Genomic DNA, 14,556 nt, shown 5'->3' with positions numbered 1-14,556 from the left:
TGGGTGATCCAAAAATAGTGCAGAAGTTAGAAACGGGGATCTATGATTTCCTAGAGTTTAATAATGTGGATCAGTTTTCCCCCGTGAAGATCTGGGAAAGTTTGAAAGGGGTGTTAAGGGGTGAATTGATCTCTATAGCTGCCTATAAGAAGAAGTCTCGGCAGACGGAGGAATTGCAGCTCCGGGAAACGCTCCGCAATTTGGTGGACCAACACAAGAGGGGACAGGGGGGTCCGCAGCTGAGGCTTCGGCTTCAGGAAACCCGAATGGCTCTTGGGAAGTTGGAAGATGAGGTGATTAAATTTAATCTTGAGAAGTTGAGGCTTAAATATTTTGAATCGGGAAACCGGGCCAGTAAACTTTTGGCTCACAGGGTCAAACTGCAACAATCTAGGAGTAATATTTTGGCTATTAAGGAGAGTGATGGCACGGTTATTACTGATGATGTAGGCATACAAAGGCGGTTTCGGGAGTTTTATCAGGAGCTTTATACTCCAGAGCTTGAGGGTTCCGTGGAGGAGAGCCAAGCCTATTTGAGAGAATTGGGACTGCCTACTCTATCTGGTTCGGATGCGCTGGGGCTGGAGGGTGATATTACGGTGGACGAGGTATTACGCGTTATTAGACATTTGAAGCCGGGAAAGTCCCCAGGACTGGACGGGTTTACAGGGCTGTTTTACAAAAAACTTTCTCCCTTGGTTGCGCCTTTACTAACTAGATTATTTAATTCCCTGAAAGAGGGAGAGCGCTTGCCTTTCTATATGCGTTTGGCAGGGATCACGATACTTCCTAAGCCGGGGAAAGATGAGTCTTTGTGTGGCAGCTATCGCCCTATCTCTCTGTTAGGTATTGATACCAAAATCCTGGCCCGTAATTTGGCTGATAGGATGGCGACCCATATGCCGGACCTGATTCACCCGGACCAGATGGGGTTCATTGGGGGGCGTCAGGCAGCTGATGGTATTAGGCGGGTGCTGAACTTGGTGTGGGCGGCTCGTAGATCGAGGTCTTCCTGGGTGGCGGTTGCGGTGGATGCCGAAAAGGCGTTCGATCGGGTGGATTGGACGTTTATGGAGGCTGTCTTACGCCAGATGGGATTCGGGTCGCGCTTTATTTCTTGGATTCTCACGCTTTATCATACCCCGTTGGCTTGCGTCAAAGTTAATGGGGTCTATTCCAAGCCCTTCGAGTTACATCGAGGGACGAGACAAAGGTGCCCGTTCTCTCCCCTGCTGTTTGCTCTGGTGATCGAGCCTTTGGCTCAAAGCATCCGTCTGTCCCGGCTTGTGAAGGGGGTGCAGGTGCAGGGGGTTGAGCATAAACTGTCCCTTTTTGCGGATGATATTTTGGCCATAGTGGAGGGGTCGGAGAGGTCACTTCTGGCTTTACGAGATCTGATGCGAGAATATGGGCGGATCTCTGGCTTCAAGGCTAATATGTCTAAGACGGAGATCTTGAACATCTCGGTACCCGCGGTGGAGGCCCTGGAACTGCAACATAGGGTCCCCTTCCGCTGGGTGAAGGGCCCTATTAAATATCTGGGGATTTTGCTGGGGGTGGATTGGGATACCCTGTTCCGCCTTAATTATCTTCCTTTGGGAGCGGCAATGTGACAAGACCTTGATAGATGGGACCCTCTGTGCCTTTCCTGGATGGGTAGAATGGAGGTGGTACGTATGATGGTCCTGCCCAGATTTCTCTATCTCTTTCAAGTTCTTCCTGTTGAAGTCCCTAAAGCCTATTTTATTCGCTGGCATAGGTCTCTTTTGCAATTTATCTGGAGGGGTAGGCGTCCCCGGGTTGCAAGATATGCAATGTTCAAATTTAAGGAGGAGGGAGGCCTGGGGTTACCCAATTTGGAACTATACTACCGGGCGGCGCAACTTAGGGCGGTTGTAGATTGGCATGCGATTCCAGCCAAATTGTGGGTTCAGGTGGAACAGGGTCTCTTGGGGGGCCCTAGGGGCATAACGGCTCTGTCTTATTTACCGTGGGTGGGCTTAAGGGAGAAGGAAATTGTTAATCTTTCTAATCCTTTTATATGATGGACGCTACGGGTCTGGATGGGGGCTAGTAGGAAACTGGTGGATAGGGTGCGGGGACTACATTTTTTGCCTATTAGGTATGCGGAGGATTTCATTCCGGGTAGGGAGGGGGGAGTCTTTTGCAGGTGGGAGCGAGACGGGCTGAGGTGTTTTGGCCAGCTGTTGGAGGGGGAGAGCATTCGTGGGTTTCCTGAGGTACAAGCTTCTTTCCATCTGGAGCAGCGTGATTTATTCCCCTATCTACAGGTGAAGGATTATGTTATGCGACTCAAAGCGGGGGACCTCACCGCTTATAAGCGCTCGAGGTTTGAGTTACTGTTGGGGGACCCAGTGCGTCGGGGCTGCATTTCGCACCTATATCGCATATTGCATGCCGACACTGATCAGCAGATATCTTATATGCGGGCTTGGGAGGAGGATTTGGGGCTCACCTATAGGACAGAGGAATGGGAACAAATAGCACTGTGAATACACCACGTGGCGGTGGCTCCACAACTGGTAGAAAATGCTCTTAAGCTCCTTGTGAGATGGTATGTTACTCCTGTGGTGCTTGCGAAGATGGGTACCTCATGTGCAGGGGAATGCTGGAGAGGGTGTGGTCTGAGGGGTACGTTCTTTCATATGTGGTGGGAGTGCCCTCACATTTTGGACTATTGGACTCGGGTGTTCCATTATGTGGGGCGCCTATTGCAATGTACTTTGCCATATAGAGCGGAAACAGCTTTGTTGGGGGTACTCCCAGGGGAAGTGGAGGACACGCAGGACAAGATGGCACGTCTGGCATTTACAGCTGCTAGGCTAGTACTGGCCTCTCTTTGGAAGAGCCCCACGCTACCCACGGTGGCGATGATGAGAGTGAAACTGGGCTGGGTATGTGAGAAATTTCGCCTTTCCGCTCTACTTACCCGCCAGAGGCGACAGTTCGAGGACCTGTGGGGTAGGTTCCTGGAGGTGGAGGGAAGTTATGAGTTTCCTGTATTGGAGGCTTAGTAGGCTTATTCCCGTATTGGGACCTCCTTTGTTTCCTGGGCTTCTGTCCCGCTCCTTATCCTTTAGGGTGCTTATTGGGCGGGGAGGGGGATCTTGCTGCTACTTGGGGAGGGGTAACTTAGCTGGTTCTTTGGGGGGGGATGGAGGGTGGGGTCTGGGAGGGGTGGGGGATGGGGGTTTGGTTGTGGGGGGGAGGGGTGTTTCATATTGTACACACTGTATTCCTGCTTTTTTTTTTTGGTTATGCCATACTGATGTACTTGTTGTAACAGTGGACACAGTGTTCAAATAAAGAATTACAAAAAAAAAAAAAGAACATAAGCAGTGCCTCTGCTGGGTCAGACCAGAGGTCCATCGCGCCCAGCAGTCCACTCATGCGGTGGCCCATCAGGTCCAGGACCTGTATAGTAATCCTCTATCTATACCCTTCTATCTTATCTAATCTAATCTAATCTAATCCTTAGGTTTGTATACCGCATCTTCTCCATATTATCTTCCACTATTACCTTCTAATTAACATTTTATGATAATCAGATAAGCTTTTATGCAATGTAACCAGAATTAATTTTCCCATGAAATGTAATTTATTATGTTATGTAATTCCTATGTAACGTTATTTCTTATAAAATGTAATCAGAAACAATTTCCTATGTAATATATCCAGAAATAATCTCTGATATATTGTATCTATGTGTTTATCTATCTATCTGATTTATCTAATAATTATGTTTCTTGGGTACTTTAGCTAGATTGTGAGCCTTCGGGACAGTTAGGGAATTTCTAAGTACCTTTTTTTCTGTCGTCATACTCTATGTTTCTATGAGTTATATTGTAAACTGCTTTGATCCTTTTTTGGATGCATAGGCGGTATATAAAGATTTTAATAAATATAAACATATTTCTGTCTTAAAGTTCTCTCTTCAGATGTCTGTGTTGCATTCATACGTCACATTTATCAGTGGATTTATCCGTGACACCTCCATGGGACCGTCATAAAGATCTATATTCAACATTTACTAATGGTTTATCAGTGTGATGTCAGCTTGGGGCGTAATGAGAATCTGCTTTAGTGCTGTACCTTTATCAGTGGTTTATTTGTGTGATGAGGCTGTGATGAAGATTTGCTCTTCACCTATCCGTGCTGAATTCATGCTTTAGCTTTATCAGTGGTTTATATGGGTAATGCCAGCATGGGGCTGTAATGAAGATCCACCCTTCAGCTGTCCGTGCTGTGGTGTACTCATACTTTACATAAAGAACCGCTCTGTCTGCCAGTACAACTGCTCCAGATGATGTCACATGTTGGCATGACAGAGACTGTGTGCGCATGAGCAGCTCCTAAGTCGTCAGTATTTATATAAGAACATAAGAGCTGCCTTGCCAGGACAGATGCAGGTCCATCGAGCCCAGTATCCAGTTTCCAACTGTGGCAACCCAAGTCACAAGATTGTTAAATCACAAGATGATTATGAAAAATTGTAGGAGACTGGGAATCAAAACGGCAGATGAACGTTTAATGTGAGCAAGTGCAAAGTGAGACATGTGGGAAAGAGGAACCCAAACTATAGCTACGTGATGTTGGGTTAATAAGCACATAAGCATTGCATCTGCTGAGTCAGACCATAGGTCCATCACGCCCAGCAGTCCGCTCCCGCGTTAGCCCCCCCCAGGTCAATGACCTGTAGTGATCTATTTCTCTACTACTCTATTACTTTACAGCCTTCTGTACTGTATAGTAACCCTCTAATTGTACCCATGGATCCCCTTTTCCTTCATGAACTCGTCCAATCCATAAAGATTGTTAGGAGTCACTGGCCAGGAAAAGGATCTAAGTGTCATTGTTGAGGTTACATTGAAGCCCTCAGCTCAGTGAAGAGGCGGCTAAGAAAGCAAGTAGAATGTTAGGAATGATCCGGAAAGGAATGGAAAACAAAGATGAAAATGTTATAATGCCCTTGTATCGCTCTATGGTACGGCCGCACCTCGAATACTGTGTGCCGTTCTGGTTGCCATATCTCAAGAAAGATATAGCAGAATGGGATGACTTCCCTACGAGGAGAGCTAAAGCGGCTAGGGCTTTTCAGCTTGGAGAAGAGATGGCTCAGGAGTGATATTGATAGAGGTCTATAAAATAAGGAGTGGAGTGGAAAGGGTAGATGTGAATGGCTTGTTTACTCTTTCCAAAAATACTAAGATTATGGGGCATGCGATGAAGCTACTAAGTAGTAGATTTAAAACAAACCAGAGAACTATTTCCATTACACCCATCTTTAAAAAGGGATCAAGAGGTGACCCGGGAAACTACAGACCGGTGAGTCTGACCTCGGTTCCGGGGAAAATGGCGGAAACACCGATAAAAGAAAACATCGATGAACATCTTGAAAGAAACGAACTTCTGATAACCAGCCAACATGGTTTCTGCAGGGGGAGATCGTGCCTAACGAACTTATTGCACTTCTTTGAAGGAATTAACAAACGGATGGACAAAGGAGACCCCATAGACATCATATATCTAGATTTCCAAAAAGCCTTTGACAAGGTACCCCATGAACGCCTACTTCAGAAACTGAAGAATCATGGGGTAGAAGGAGACGTACATAGATGGATCAGAAACTGGTTGGCGGGTAGGAGTGAAGGGCCACTACTCGGACTGGAGGAGGGTCACGAGTAGAGTCCCGCAGGGCTCGGTGCTCAGGCCGCTGCTATTTAATATATTCATAAATGATCTAGAAACAGGGACGAAGTGCGAAATAATAAAATTTGCAGACGACACCAACTATTTAGTGGAGCTCGGACTAAAAAGGACTGCAAATAATTGCAAAGGGACTTGAACAAACTAGGGGAATGGGCGATGAGATGGCAGATGAAGTTCAACGTTGAGAAATGTAAAGTACTACATGTGGGAAGCAGAAACCCGAAGTACAACTATACGATGGGAGGGATGTTATTGAAAAAAAGTATCCAAGAAAGGGACTTGGGGGTAATGGTGGACATGACAATGAAGCCGACGGCACAGTGCGCAGCGGCCGCTAAGAGAGCGAATAGAATGCCAGACTTTAAGAATAAATGGGATACCCATGTGGGATCCCTAAGAGGGTCAAGATAAGGAAATTGGGTCATTAGGGCATAGACAGGGGGTGGGTAAGCAGAGTGGGCAGACTTGAAGGGCTGTATCCCTTTTCTGCCGTCATCTTCTATGTTTCTATGTACTGCCAGAACAAAAGAAGTTATCCTGCCGTTGTATCAGGCGATGGTGCGTCCGCATCTGGAGTACTGCGTCCAATATTGGTCGCCGTATCTTAAGAAGGATATGGTTTTACTCGAGAAGGTTCAGAGAGCGACACATCTGATAAAAGGGATGGAAAACCTTTCATACGCTGAGAGATTGGAGAAACTGAGTCTCTTTTCCCTGGAGAAGAGGAGACTTAGAGGGGATATGATAGAGACTTACAAGATCATGAAGATCATAGAGAGAGTAGAGAGGGACAGATTCTTCAAACTTTTGAATAATAAAAGAACAAGAGGGCATTCGGAGAAGTTAAAAGGGGACAGATTCAAAACAAATGCTAGGAAGTTCTTCTTTACCCAACGTGTGGTGGATACCTGGAATGCGCTTCCAGAGGACATAATAGGGCAGAGTATGGTACTGGTGTTCAAGAAAGGATTGGACAATTTCCTGCTGGAAAAGGGGATAGAGGGGTATAGATAGAGGATTACTGCACAGGTCCTGGACCTGTTGGGCCGCCGCGTAAGTGGACTGCTGGCACGATGGACCTCAGGTCTGACCCAGCAGAGGCATTGCTTATGTTCTTATATTTCTTCACAGAATGTGTAATTAAACTCTGGAATTCGTTGCCAGAGAATGTGGTGAAATCAGTTAGGTTCAGTTAGGATCAGAGAAGGTTATCATGCCGCTATACCGGGCCATGGTACGCCCTCACCTGGAGTACTGCGTCCAGCACTGGTCGCCTGCCCTGAATGTACGAGGAAGCTAAAATGAGTGCTCCCTGCTGGAACCCTTGAAAAAGCCATTGTAGGCGAAACGGGTCCCGTCGGGCAGTATTGCTTGGAGCAAGAATGTTTAATGAAGAATTTTCAATAAAGAAATGAGAAGAAAGATACAAGTTGGTCTGTTCTTCCATTTTATACCTTTTCCTGCTGAGTAAGGATTTGTTTGGTTGGAAGTTATACTACTCGAAAGGGTCCAGAGAAGAGTGACTAAGATGGTTAAGGGGCTGGAGGAGTTGCCGTACAGCGAAAGATTAGAGAAACTGGGCCTCTTCTCTCTCAAACAGAGGAGATTGAGAGGGGACATGATCGAAACATTCAAGGTACCGAAGGGGATAGACTTAGTAGATAAGGACAGGTTGTTCACCCTCTCCAAGGTAGAGAGAACGAGAGGGCACTCTCTAAAGTTGAAAGGGGATAGATTCAGTACAAACGTAAGGAAGTTCTTCTTCACCCAGAGAGTGGTAGGAAACTGGAACGCTCTTCCGGAGGCTGTTAAAGGGGAAAACACCCTCCAGGGATTCAAGACAAAGTAGATAAAGAAAGGTTGTTCACCTCTCCAAAGTAGAGAGAACGAGAGGGCACTCTGTAAAGTTGAAAGGGGATAGATTCCGTACAAACGTAAGGAAGTTCTTCTTCACCCAGAGAGTGGTAGAAAGCTGGAACGCTCTTCCGGAGTCTGTCATAGGGGAAAACACCCTCCAAGGATTCAAGACAAAGTTAGACAAGTTTCTGTTGAACAAGAACGTGCGCTGGTAGGGCTAGTCTCAGTTAGGGCGCTGGTCTTAGACCAGAGGGCCTCCGCGTGAGCGGACTGCTGGGCATTATGGACCACTGGTCTGACTCAGCAGTGGCAATTCTTATGTTCTTAGCAGGGTTTAAAAAAGGTTTGAATAATTTCCTAAAAGAAAAGTCCCTAAGCTATTATTAAAATGGACTTGGAGAAACCCACTGCTTAATTCCTAGGATAATCAGCATAAAATCTGTTGTATTACTTGGGATATATCTAGCTTCTTTGGGACCTGGGTTGGCTTCTGCTGGAGACTGGACATTGGGCTTGATGAACTTTCGGTCTGTCCCAGTATGGCAGTTCTTATGTTCTTACCTTGCAAGTTCCCAAAAGAGCAAAACAGATTTTATGCTGCTTATCCTAAGAATAAGCAGTGGATTTTGTCACACCCATCTTAATAATGGCTTATGGTCTTCTCTTTTAGGACGTTAACCAAACCTTTCTCCCTCCCATCGCAGCAAGTCCCCCTCCAAACCAGCAGAGTTTTGCTGCTACAGTCAGCACCCTGCCCCCAACAGAATGTCAGCTAGTGCTACTTCCCTTCATCCCTCCCAAGCGAGAGTAACACCCGTGCCCGCAGCTCCGCCCGCATCGCTACACCCACTGGAACATCAGCTAACACTCCTTCCCTTCCCTCCCTCCCTCCCACCTCCCCAAGCCTTCCGCGATTTCCTGGTGGTCTAGTGGGGCCCATTCTTCCTCCACAGTAAAAATGGCCTTGCGAGGCTCCTAGGGAGGGTGCGGGCGTTGCTCTTGCTTGGGAGGGAGGTAGCACTAGCTGGCATGCCAGTGGGGTTTGGGCATGGGCACGCCCTGATTGGAGCAGCAAAAGTCTGCCGATTCGAGGGGGGCTTGCAGCGGCGGCAGAGGGGGAAGACTTGAATATAAACCAAAACCCCCATTTTTGGGTCCCCAAATCTCGATTTATATTTGAGTATATACGGTACAATTGCCATTGACCTGAGTAAATTTAGGTGCACCGATTCAGATTTACACTAGTTTTCTGTATGTCACCTTGGAACCCAGATGGCACCATAGAATTTGCACTCCGTGTACGGCATCAACGCCCACAACTGCAGGTGTATGTGATAGAATTGCGCCCTGGATCGGTATCAGCAAAAAGCACCACCTGGACTGGGGCAACCCCCTGATGAGCAATGTGCCCCCTCCCCCACAAGAAGAGATTATCCCTGTGGAGGCTCCTCTGTAAGACTTCAGAACAGAAGTGCCCAGGCTTACCAGTGTTTGTGGGTGCAGAGAATAGCCTCCAAGGTCACCCCCTCTTCTTCCAGAGACGCCTGTTTGAGAAAAACAAGAGAAGCCACGTGGTTAAAAAGGGGAGGGGTATCTGTGTGGAAATAAAAGGGGGGGGGCAGGGTGCATGTATAAATGTGTGCCCCCCCCCACCAGAATCCTAACAATAAATCTCTCTTCCCTCTCCAGAAGATAGGAACATAGTCTGTAAAGGAGCATAGTGCCTGCTTTTCTTTATAGTATTCTAGCGTGACAGGTCATATAGGACCAGTTGCCAAAAAAATTACATTACATTACGGATTTCTATTCCGCTTGTACCTTGCGGTTCTAAGCGGATTACATTGGAAGATAACTGGGCATTTTCAGGAAGTTACATTACATTGGGAGATAGCTGGACATTTCCAGGAAGTTACATTACATTGGAAGACAGCTGAACATTTCCAGGAAGTTACATTACATTGGAAGACAGCTGGACATTTCCAGGAAGATACATTACATTGGAAGACAGCTGGACATTTCCAGGAAGATACATTACATTGGAAGACAGCTGAACATTTCCAGGAAGTTACATTACATTGGAAGACAGCTGGACATTTCCAGGAAGTTACATTACATTGGAAGACAGCTGGACATTTCCAGGAAGTTACATTACATTGGAAGACAGCTGGACATTTCCAGGAAGATACATTACATTGGAAGACAGCTGGACATTTCCAGGAAGATACATTACATTGGAAGACAGCTGAACATTTCCAGGAAGTTACATTACATTGGAAGACAGCTGGACATTTCCAGGAAGTTACATTACATTGGAAGACAGCTGGACATTTCCAGGAAGATACATTACATTGGAAGACAGCTGGACATTTCCAGGAAGTTACATTACATTGGAAGACAGCTGGACATTTCCAGGAAGTTACATTACATTGGAAGACAGCTGGACATTTCCAGGAAGTTACATTACATTGGGAGATAGCTGGACATTTCCAGGAAGTTACATTACATTGGAAGACAGCTGGACATTTCCAGGAAGTTACATTACATTGGGAGATAGCTGGACATTTCCAGGAAGTTACATTACATTGGGAGACAGCTGGACATTTCCAGGAAGATACATTACATTGGAAGACAGCTGGACATTTCCAGGAAGATACATTACATTGGAAGACAGCTGGACATTTCCAGGAAGATACATTGGAAGAAAGTTGGACATTTCCATGAAATTACATTACATTAGAAGGTAGTTGGTTTCAAGTTACATAGTGAGGTTTCAGGTTATTTTGTGACATAGAGAAGAAGATTCCGGCATGATGGGATTCATGTTAGGTTTTGAATAGTAGTGTTTTTATTTCTTTTCGGAATGCTTTATAGTCTGTTGTTGTAGTCAATAGGTTGGATATGGAGGGGTCAAGTTTCGCTGCTTTAGTAGCTAGGAGGCTGTCGTATAGTTTTTTGCGTTGGGTACCTTTGAGTGCTAGGTAGAAGAATGGTGTCTGGGTTCTCCTAAAAATGTGCACCGATTGCGATTCTATGAACCGTATTCTGAGTTGGACACTGCAAGAATTGACAACATCTTGGGACTAAAACCGTTAGGCCTTTGCTTTATAAAACTCCTTCCTTTATTGACAGTCTTATGCTCCCACCCGATCACTTAGATGTAATGATCAACATTTGCTAGTCGTTCCCTCTCTCAAATCCATTAAAACTCGGGAGGCAACTGTGGAATTCCCTCCCAATACACATAAGGGAAGAACGTCTCATCCATAGGATTAAAACCAAGTTAAAATGCTTTCTATTTAAAGATGCTTTTGACTGCTAGCTTTTTATACTTAGGTCACACTTTTTAATTCCAGCTTTTGATTTTGATTTTTTTAATCCCTCCCTGTTGTTATATCCCTAACTTGTCTCATTTACTGTCATACATTGTATTTCTTCCCCCACTTCCCTTTCGGTCCTGTTTATGTTATGTGATTTGTCTATGTTACTTGTAATGACTCCCCGACTTTGGTGATCTATTATTTTTTTAGATTTGTTCATCGCTTTGTATTAAGATTAAGCAATTCATCAAATTTTTAATAAAATTTGAAACTTAAAACTTTATTATTACTTGATATAAAATTAGATTCTCCTCCCTTCTTATTATTGTGGTCTAAGGAAGACAGTATATATTGTGTTTAACTGACAATTTGACTTGGTTTTTTTTGGATTTTCTTTCTGTATTTCTTGAGCAAGAGTACTCTTGTAATTATGATAAATTCCAATAAATTAAAAAAAAGAATTGACACCATCTGAAGCCTGGTATAAGTCCCGGGGTGTCACTTAGGCACGGATCCCTGGTCTACTAGAACACTGCACACATCTTTAGTAAACACCCCTGCCCCACCTAGGCCCCTCCCATGGCCACACCCCCTTTTCAGTTCGGCCCTAAAACATTGGCAAGTGCATCTTTATAGATATTCTGTAGCAAAATGCCTGCACAAATCCACACTGTTGCTGACGGATGCCAATAATTGATTGCTAGCATCCAATTACTGGTGCAGACTGGCGCATTATTCAATTAAATTCCATGTGCAATTTTGAGCACCGTATCTAGAATCTGCAGCCTGCCTGGTCGTTTTATGTGGCCCGCGGTGCGATATGGCGTTTTCATTGCCATTCCTGGTGTTATCTTCTGGCCGGCTCCCTCCTCCTTACTGCCGCAGTGTGCACAAAGCCGCAGGCGGCAGCTCCTACGCGCGTCCTACGCCCGAACTAGAAACCTTCGCTCTGACGTCGCATCAGAGGACGCATGTAGGAGCCACCGCCCGCGGCTTTATGGTCGACATGAAGAGATTCAAAGGGAGCCGACATCCGCCAGATTAGCACTTCACCCACTCTCCGAATGGCTTTGCCTAACCGTGGCAGGACTTGTTTATCCACTTTTACTCTAACTACGATCATTTTCATGCACCTTTTCTGAGTCTATGTGTCGAGTTAGGATAAAAACTTGTACTATAAATTCTATGCACATAAGACTTGCCGCTGCTGGGTCAGACCAGTGGTCCATCGTGCCCAGCAGTCCGCTCACGCGGCGGCCCCAGGTCAAAAACCAGTGCTCTAAATGAGTCCAGCCTCACCTGCGTATGTTCCAGTTTAGCAGGAAGGAACGTGTCCAACTTTGTCTTGAATCCCTGGAAGGTGTTTTTCTTCTATAACAGCCTCCAGAAGAGCGTTCCAGATTTCTACCACTCTCTGGCTGAACAAGAACTTCCTTACATTTGTACGGAATCTATTCCCTTTTAACTTTAGCGAGTGCCCTCTCATTCTCTCCACCTTGGAGAGGGTGAACAATCTCTCTTTCTCTACTAAGTCAATTCCCTTCAATATAAGAACATGTCCCCTCTATGGTGAAGGACAGCAGCAAGACTGGTTAAGGTTAAGATATTTAGCTTAAGAATGGGGCAGAGTCACCAAAGAAGCTAAACATCCAGAAGAGAGTCCTGAGATACTTGTTTCATGCATAGCACTGGCATCCTAATTCTATCATACACTGCAGCATTTCCAAGGTGATGAAAAGGAACACCTGTTCAATTTGTTACTGTATTGGAATTTGTTATGAACAGATATATCCTTTCATTCTCAAATCCACTGCATCAGATGAAGTCATCTAAAAGTCTGAGAAAAAGGCCTTCCTAACTCTCAAGTGGTCTGGTTCCTGAAGATCGGCGTGACATTCGCCACTTTCCAGTCTTCCGGTATCCTTCCCGATTCAATCGACAGATTGGTTATTAGTTGAAGCAGTTCAGCTATAACCCCTTTCAGTTCCTTGATTACCCTCGGATGGATGCCATCCAGTCCAGGGGATTTGTCGTTCTTAAACCTGTCAATCTGCCTGCATACCTCTTCTAGACTGACCGTCAACATCAAAGTGCACAATGGAAGTCGGCCAATTCTCCACGACCAAAAAAGTTCCGCCAGTCCAAATCTAGAGTCAAAACGATGTTGCTATCCTTTTTTGATATCAGAGGTATTGCTCATTATGAATTTGAACCAACTGGACAATTAACCAAGTTTACTATTTGGAAGTGCTCAAGTAGTCTACGTGAAAAAGTTAGATGTAAACGACCTGAACTTTTCGCCAACAACTCATAGCTCTTGCATCACAACAATGCACCAGCTCACACGGCACTGTCTGTGAGGGAGGTTTTAGCCAGAAAACAAATAACTGTATTGGAACACCCTCCCTACTCACCTGATGAGGCCCCCCAATGAGTCTTTCCTTACTCAAGATAAAGGAAATATTGAAAGGAAGACATTTTGATGACATTCAGGAGATCAAAGGTAATACGACGACAGCTTTGATGGGCATTTCAGAAAAACAGTTCCAAACTTGTTTTGAAGGGTAGACCAGGCACTGGCATCGGTGCATAGCTTCCCAAGGGGAGTACTTCAAAGGTGACCGTAGTGATATTCAGCAATGAGGTATGTAGCACTTTTTCTAGGATGAGTTCGCAAATTTAATTGTCAGTTTTCGTATTTACCCCTCTAATATGAAAATAAGAAGTTGCCTCCGCTGAGTCAGACCAGAGGTCCATCCTGCCCAGCGGTCCGCTCCCGCGGCGGTCCATCAGGCCTAATTGCCTGAACAGTGTCCATGACTAATTTTGTAACTGCCTCTAATCTTCTAATTCTATCCCTATTACCTACCTCTACTCCTATCTGTACCCCTCAATCCCTTTGTCCTCCAGGTACCTGTCCAGACCCTCTTTGAAGCCCTGTAGTGTGCTTCTGCTTATCACATCCTCCGGTAGCGCGTTCCATGTATCCACCACCCTCTGAGTGAAAAAGAACTTCCTGGCGTTTGTTCTAAACCTTTCCCCTTTCAGTTTCCCCGAGTGCCCCCTTGTGCTTGTGGTTCCCCGTAATTTGAAAAATCTGTTCATGTCCACTCTTTCTATGCCCTTCATGATCTTGAAGGTTTCTATCATGTCTCCTCTAAGTCTCCGCTTTTCCAGGGAGAAAAGCCCCAACTTCTTCAGTCTGTCAGTATATGAGAGGTCTTCCATACCCTTTATTAGCTTAGTTGCTCTTCTCTGGACTCTCTCAAGTACCGCCATGTCCTTCTTGAGGTATGGCGACCAGTACTGGACACAGTACTCCAGGTGCGGGCGCACCATTGCACGATACAGTGGCAGGATTACTTCCTTCGTCCTGGTCGTGATACCCTTCTTAATGATGCCCAACATTCTGTTTGCCTTCCTTGAGGCTGTGGCGCACTGTGCTGACGCCTTCAATGATGTGTCTACCATCACTCCCAGGTCTCTTTCAAGGTTACTCACCCCTAGCAGTGATCCCCCCCATTTTGTAAGTGAACATCGGGTTCTTTTTCCCTACATGCATGACCTTGCATTTTCCTATGTTGAAGCTCATTTGCCACTTTTCGGCCCACTCTTCCAGCGTTGTCAGATCTTTTTGGAGGTCTTCGCAGTC

At 45.6% G+C, this 14,556-nt stretch overlaps 1 protein-coding gene across 1 annotated transcript in view; it reads right to left on the bottom strand.

The window, feature by feature from the left end:
- LOC117361017 (probable hydrolase PNKD) overlaps positions 1-14,556 on the bottom strand; it is a 126,545-nt gene that overhangs the window by 21,714 nt on the left and 90,275 nt on the right. Inside the window, exon 4 of the mRNA XM_033945783.1 lies at positions 9,073-9,131. Coding sequence (XP_033801674.1) covers positions 9,073-9,131 — 59 coding nt within the window. The remainder of the gene's footprint in view (positions 1-9,072; positions 9,132-14,556) is intronic.

The sequence above is a fragment of the Geotrypetes seraphini genome, chromosome 5 (genome assembly GCF_902459505.1).
Source record: "Geotrypetes seraphini chromosome 5, aGeoSer1.1, whole genome shotgun sequence".
Classification (NCBI taxonomy): Eukaryota; Metazoa; Chordata; class Amphibia; order Gymnophiona; family Dermophiidae; genus Geotrypetes; species Geotrypetes seraphini.
The sequence above is the reverse complement of the archived record's forward strand: the minus strand, read 5'-3'. Positions and strand labels throughout refer to the sequence as shown.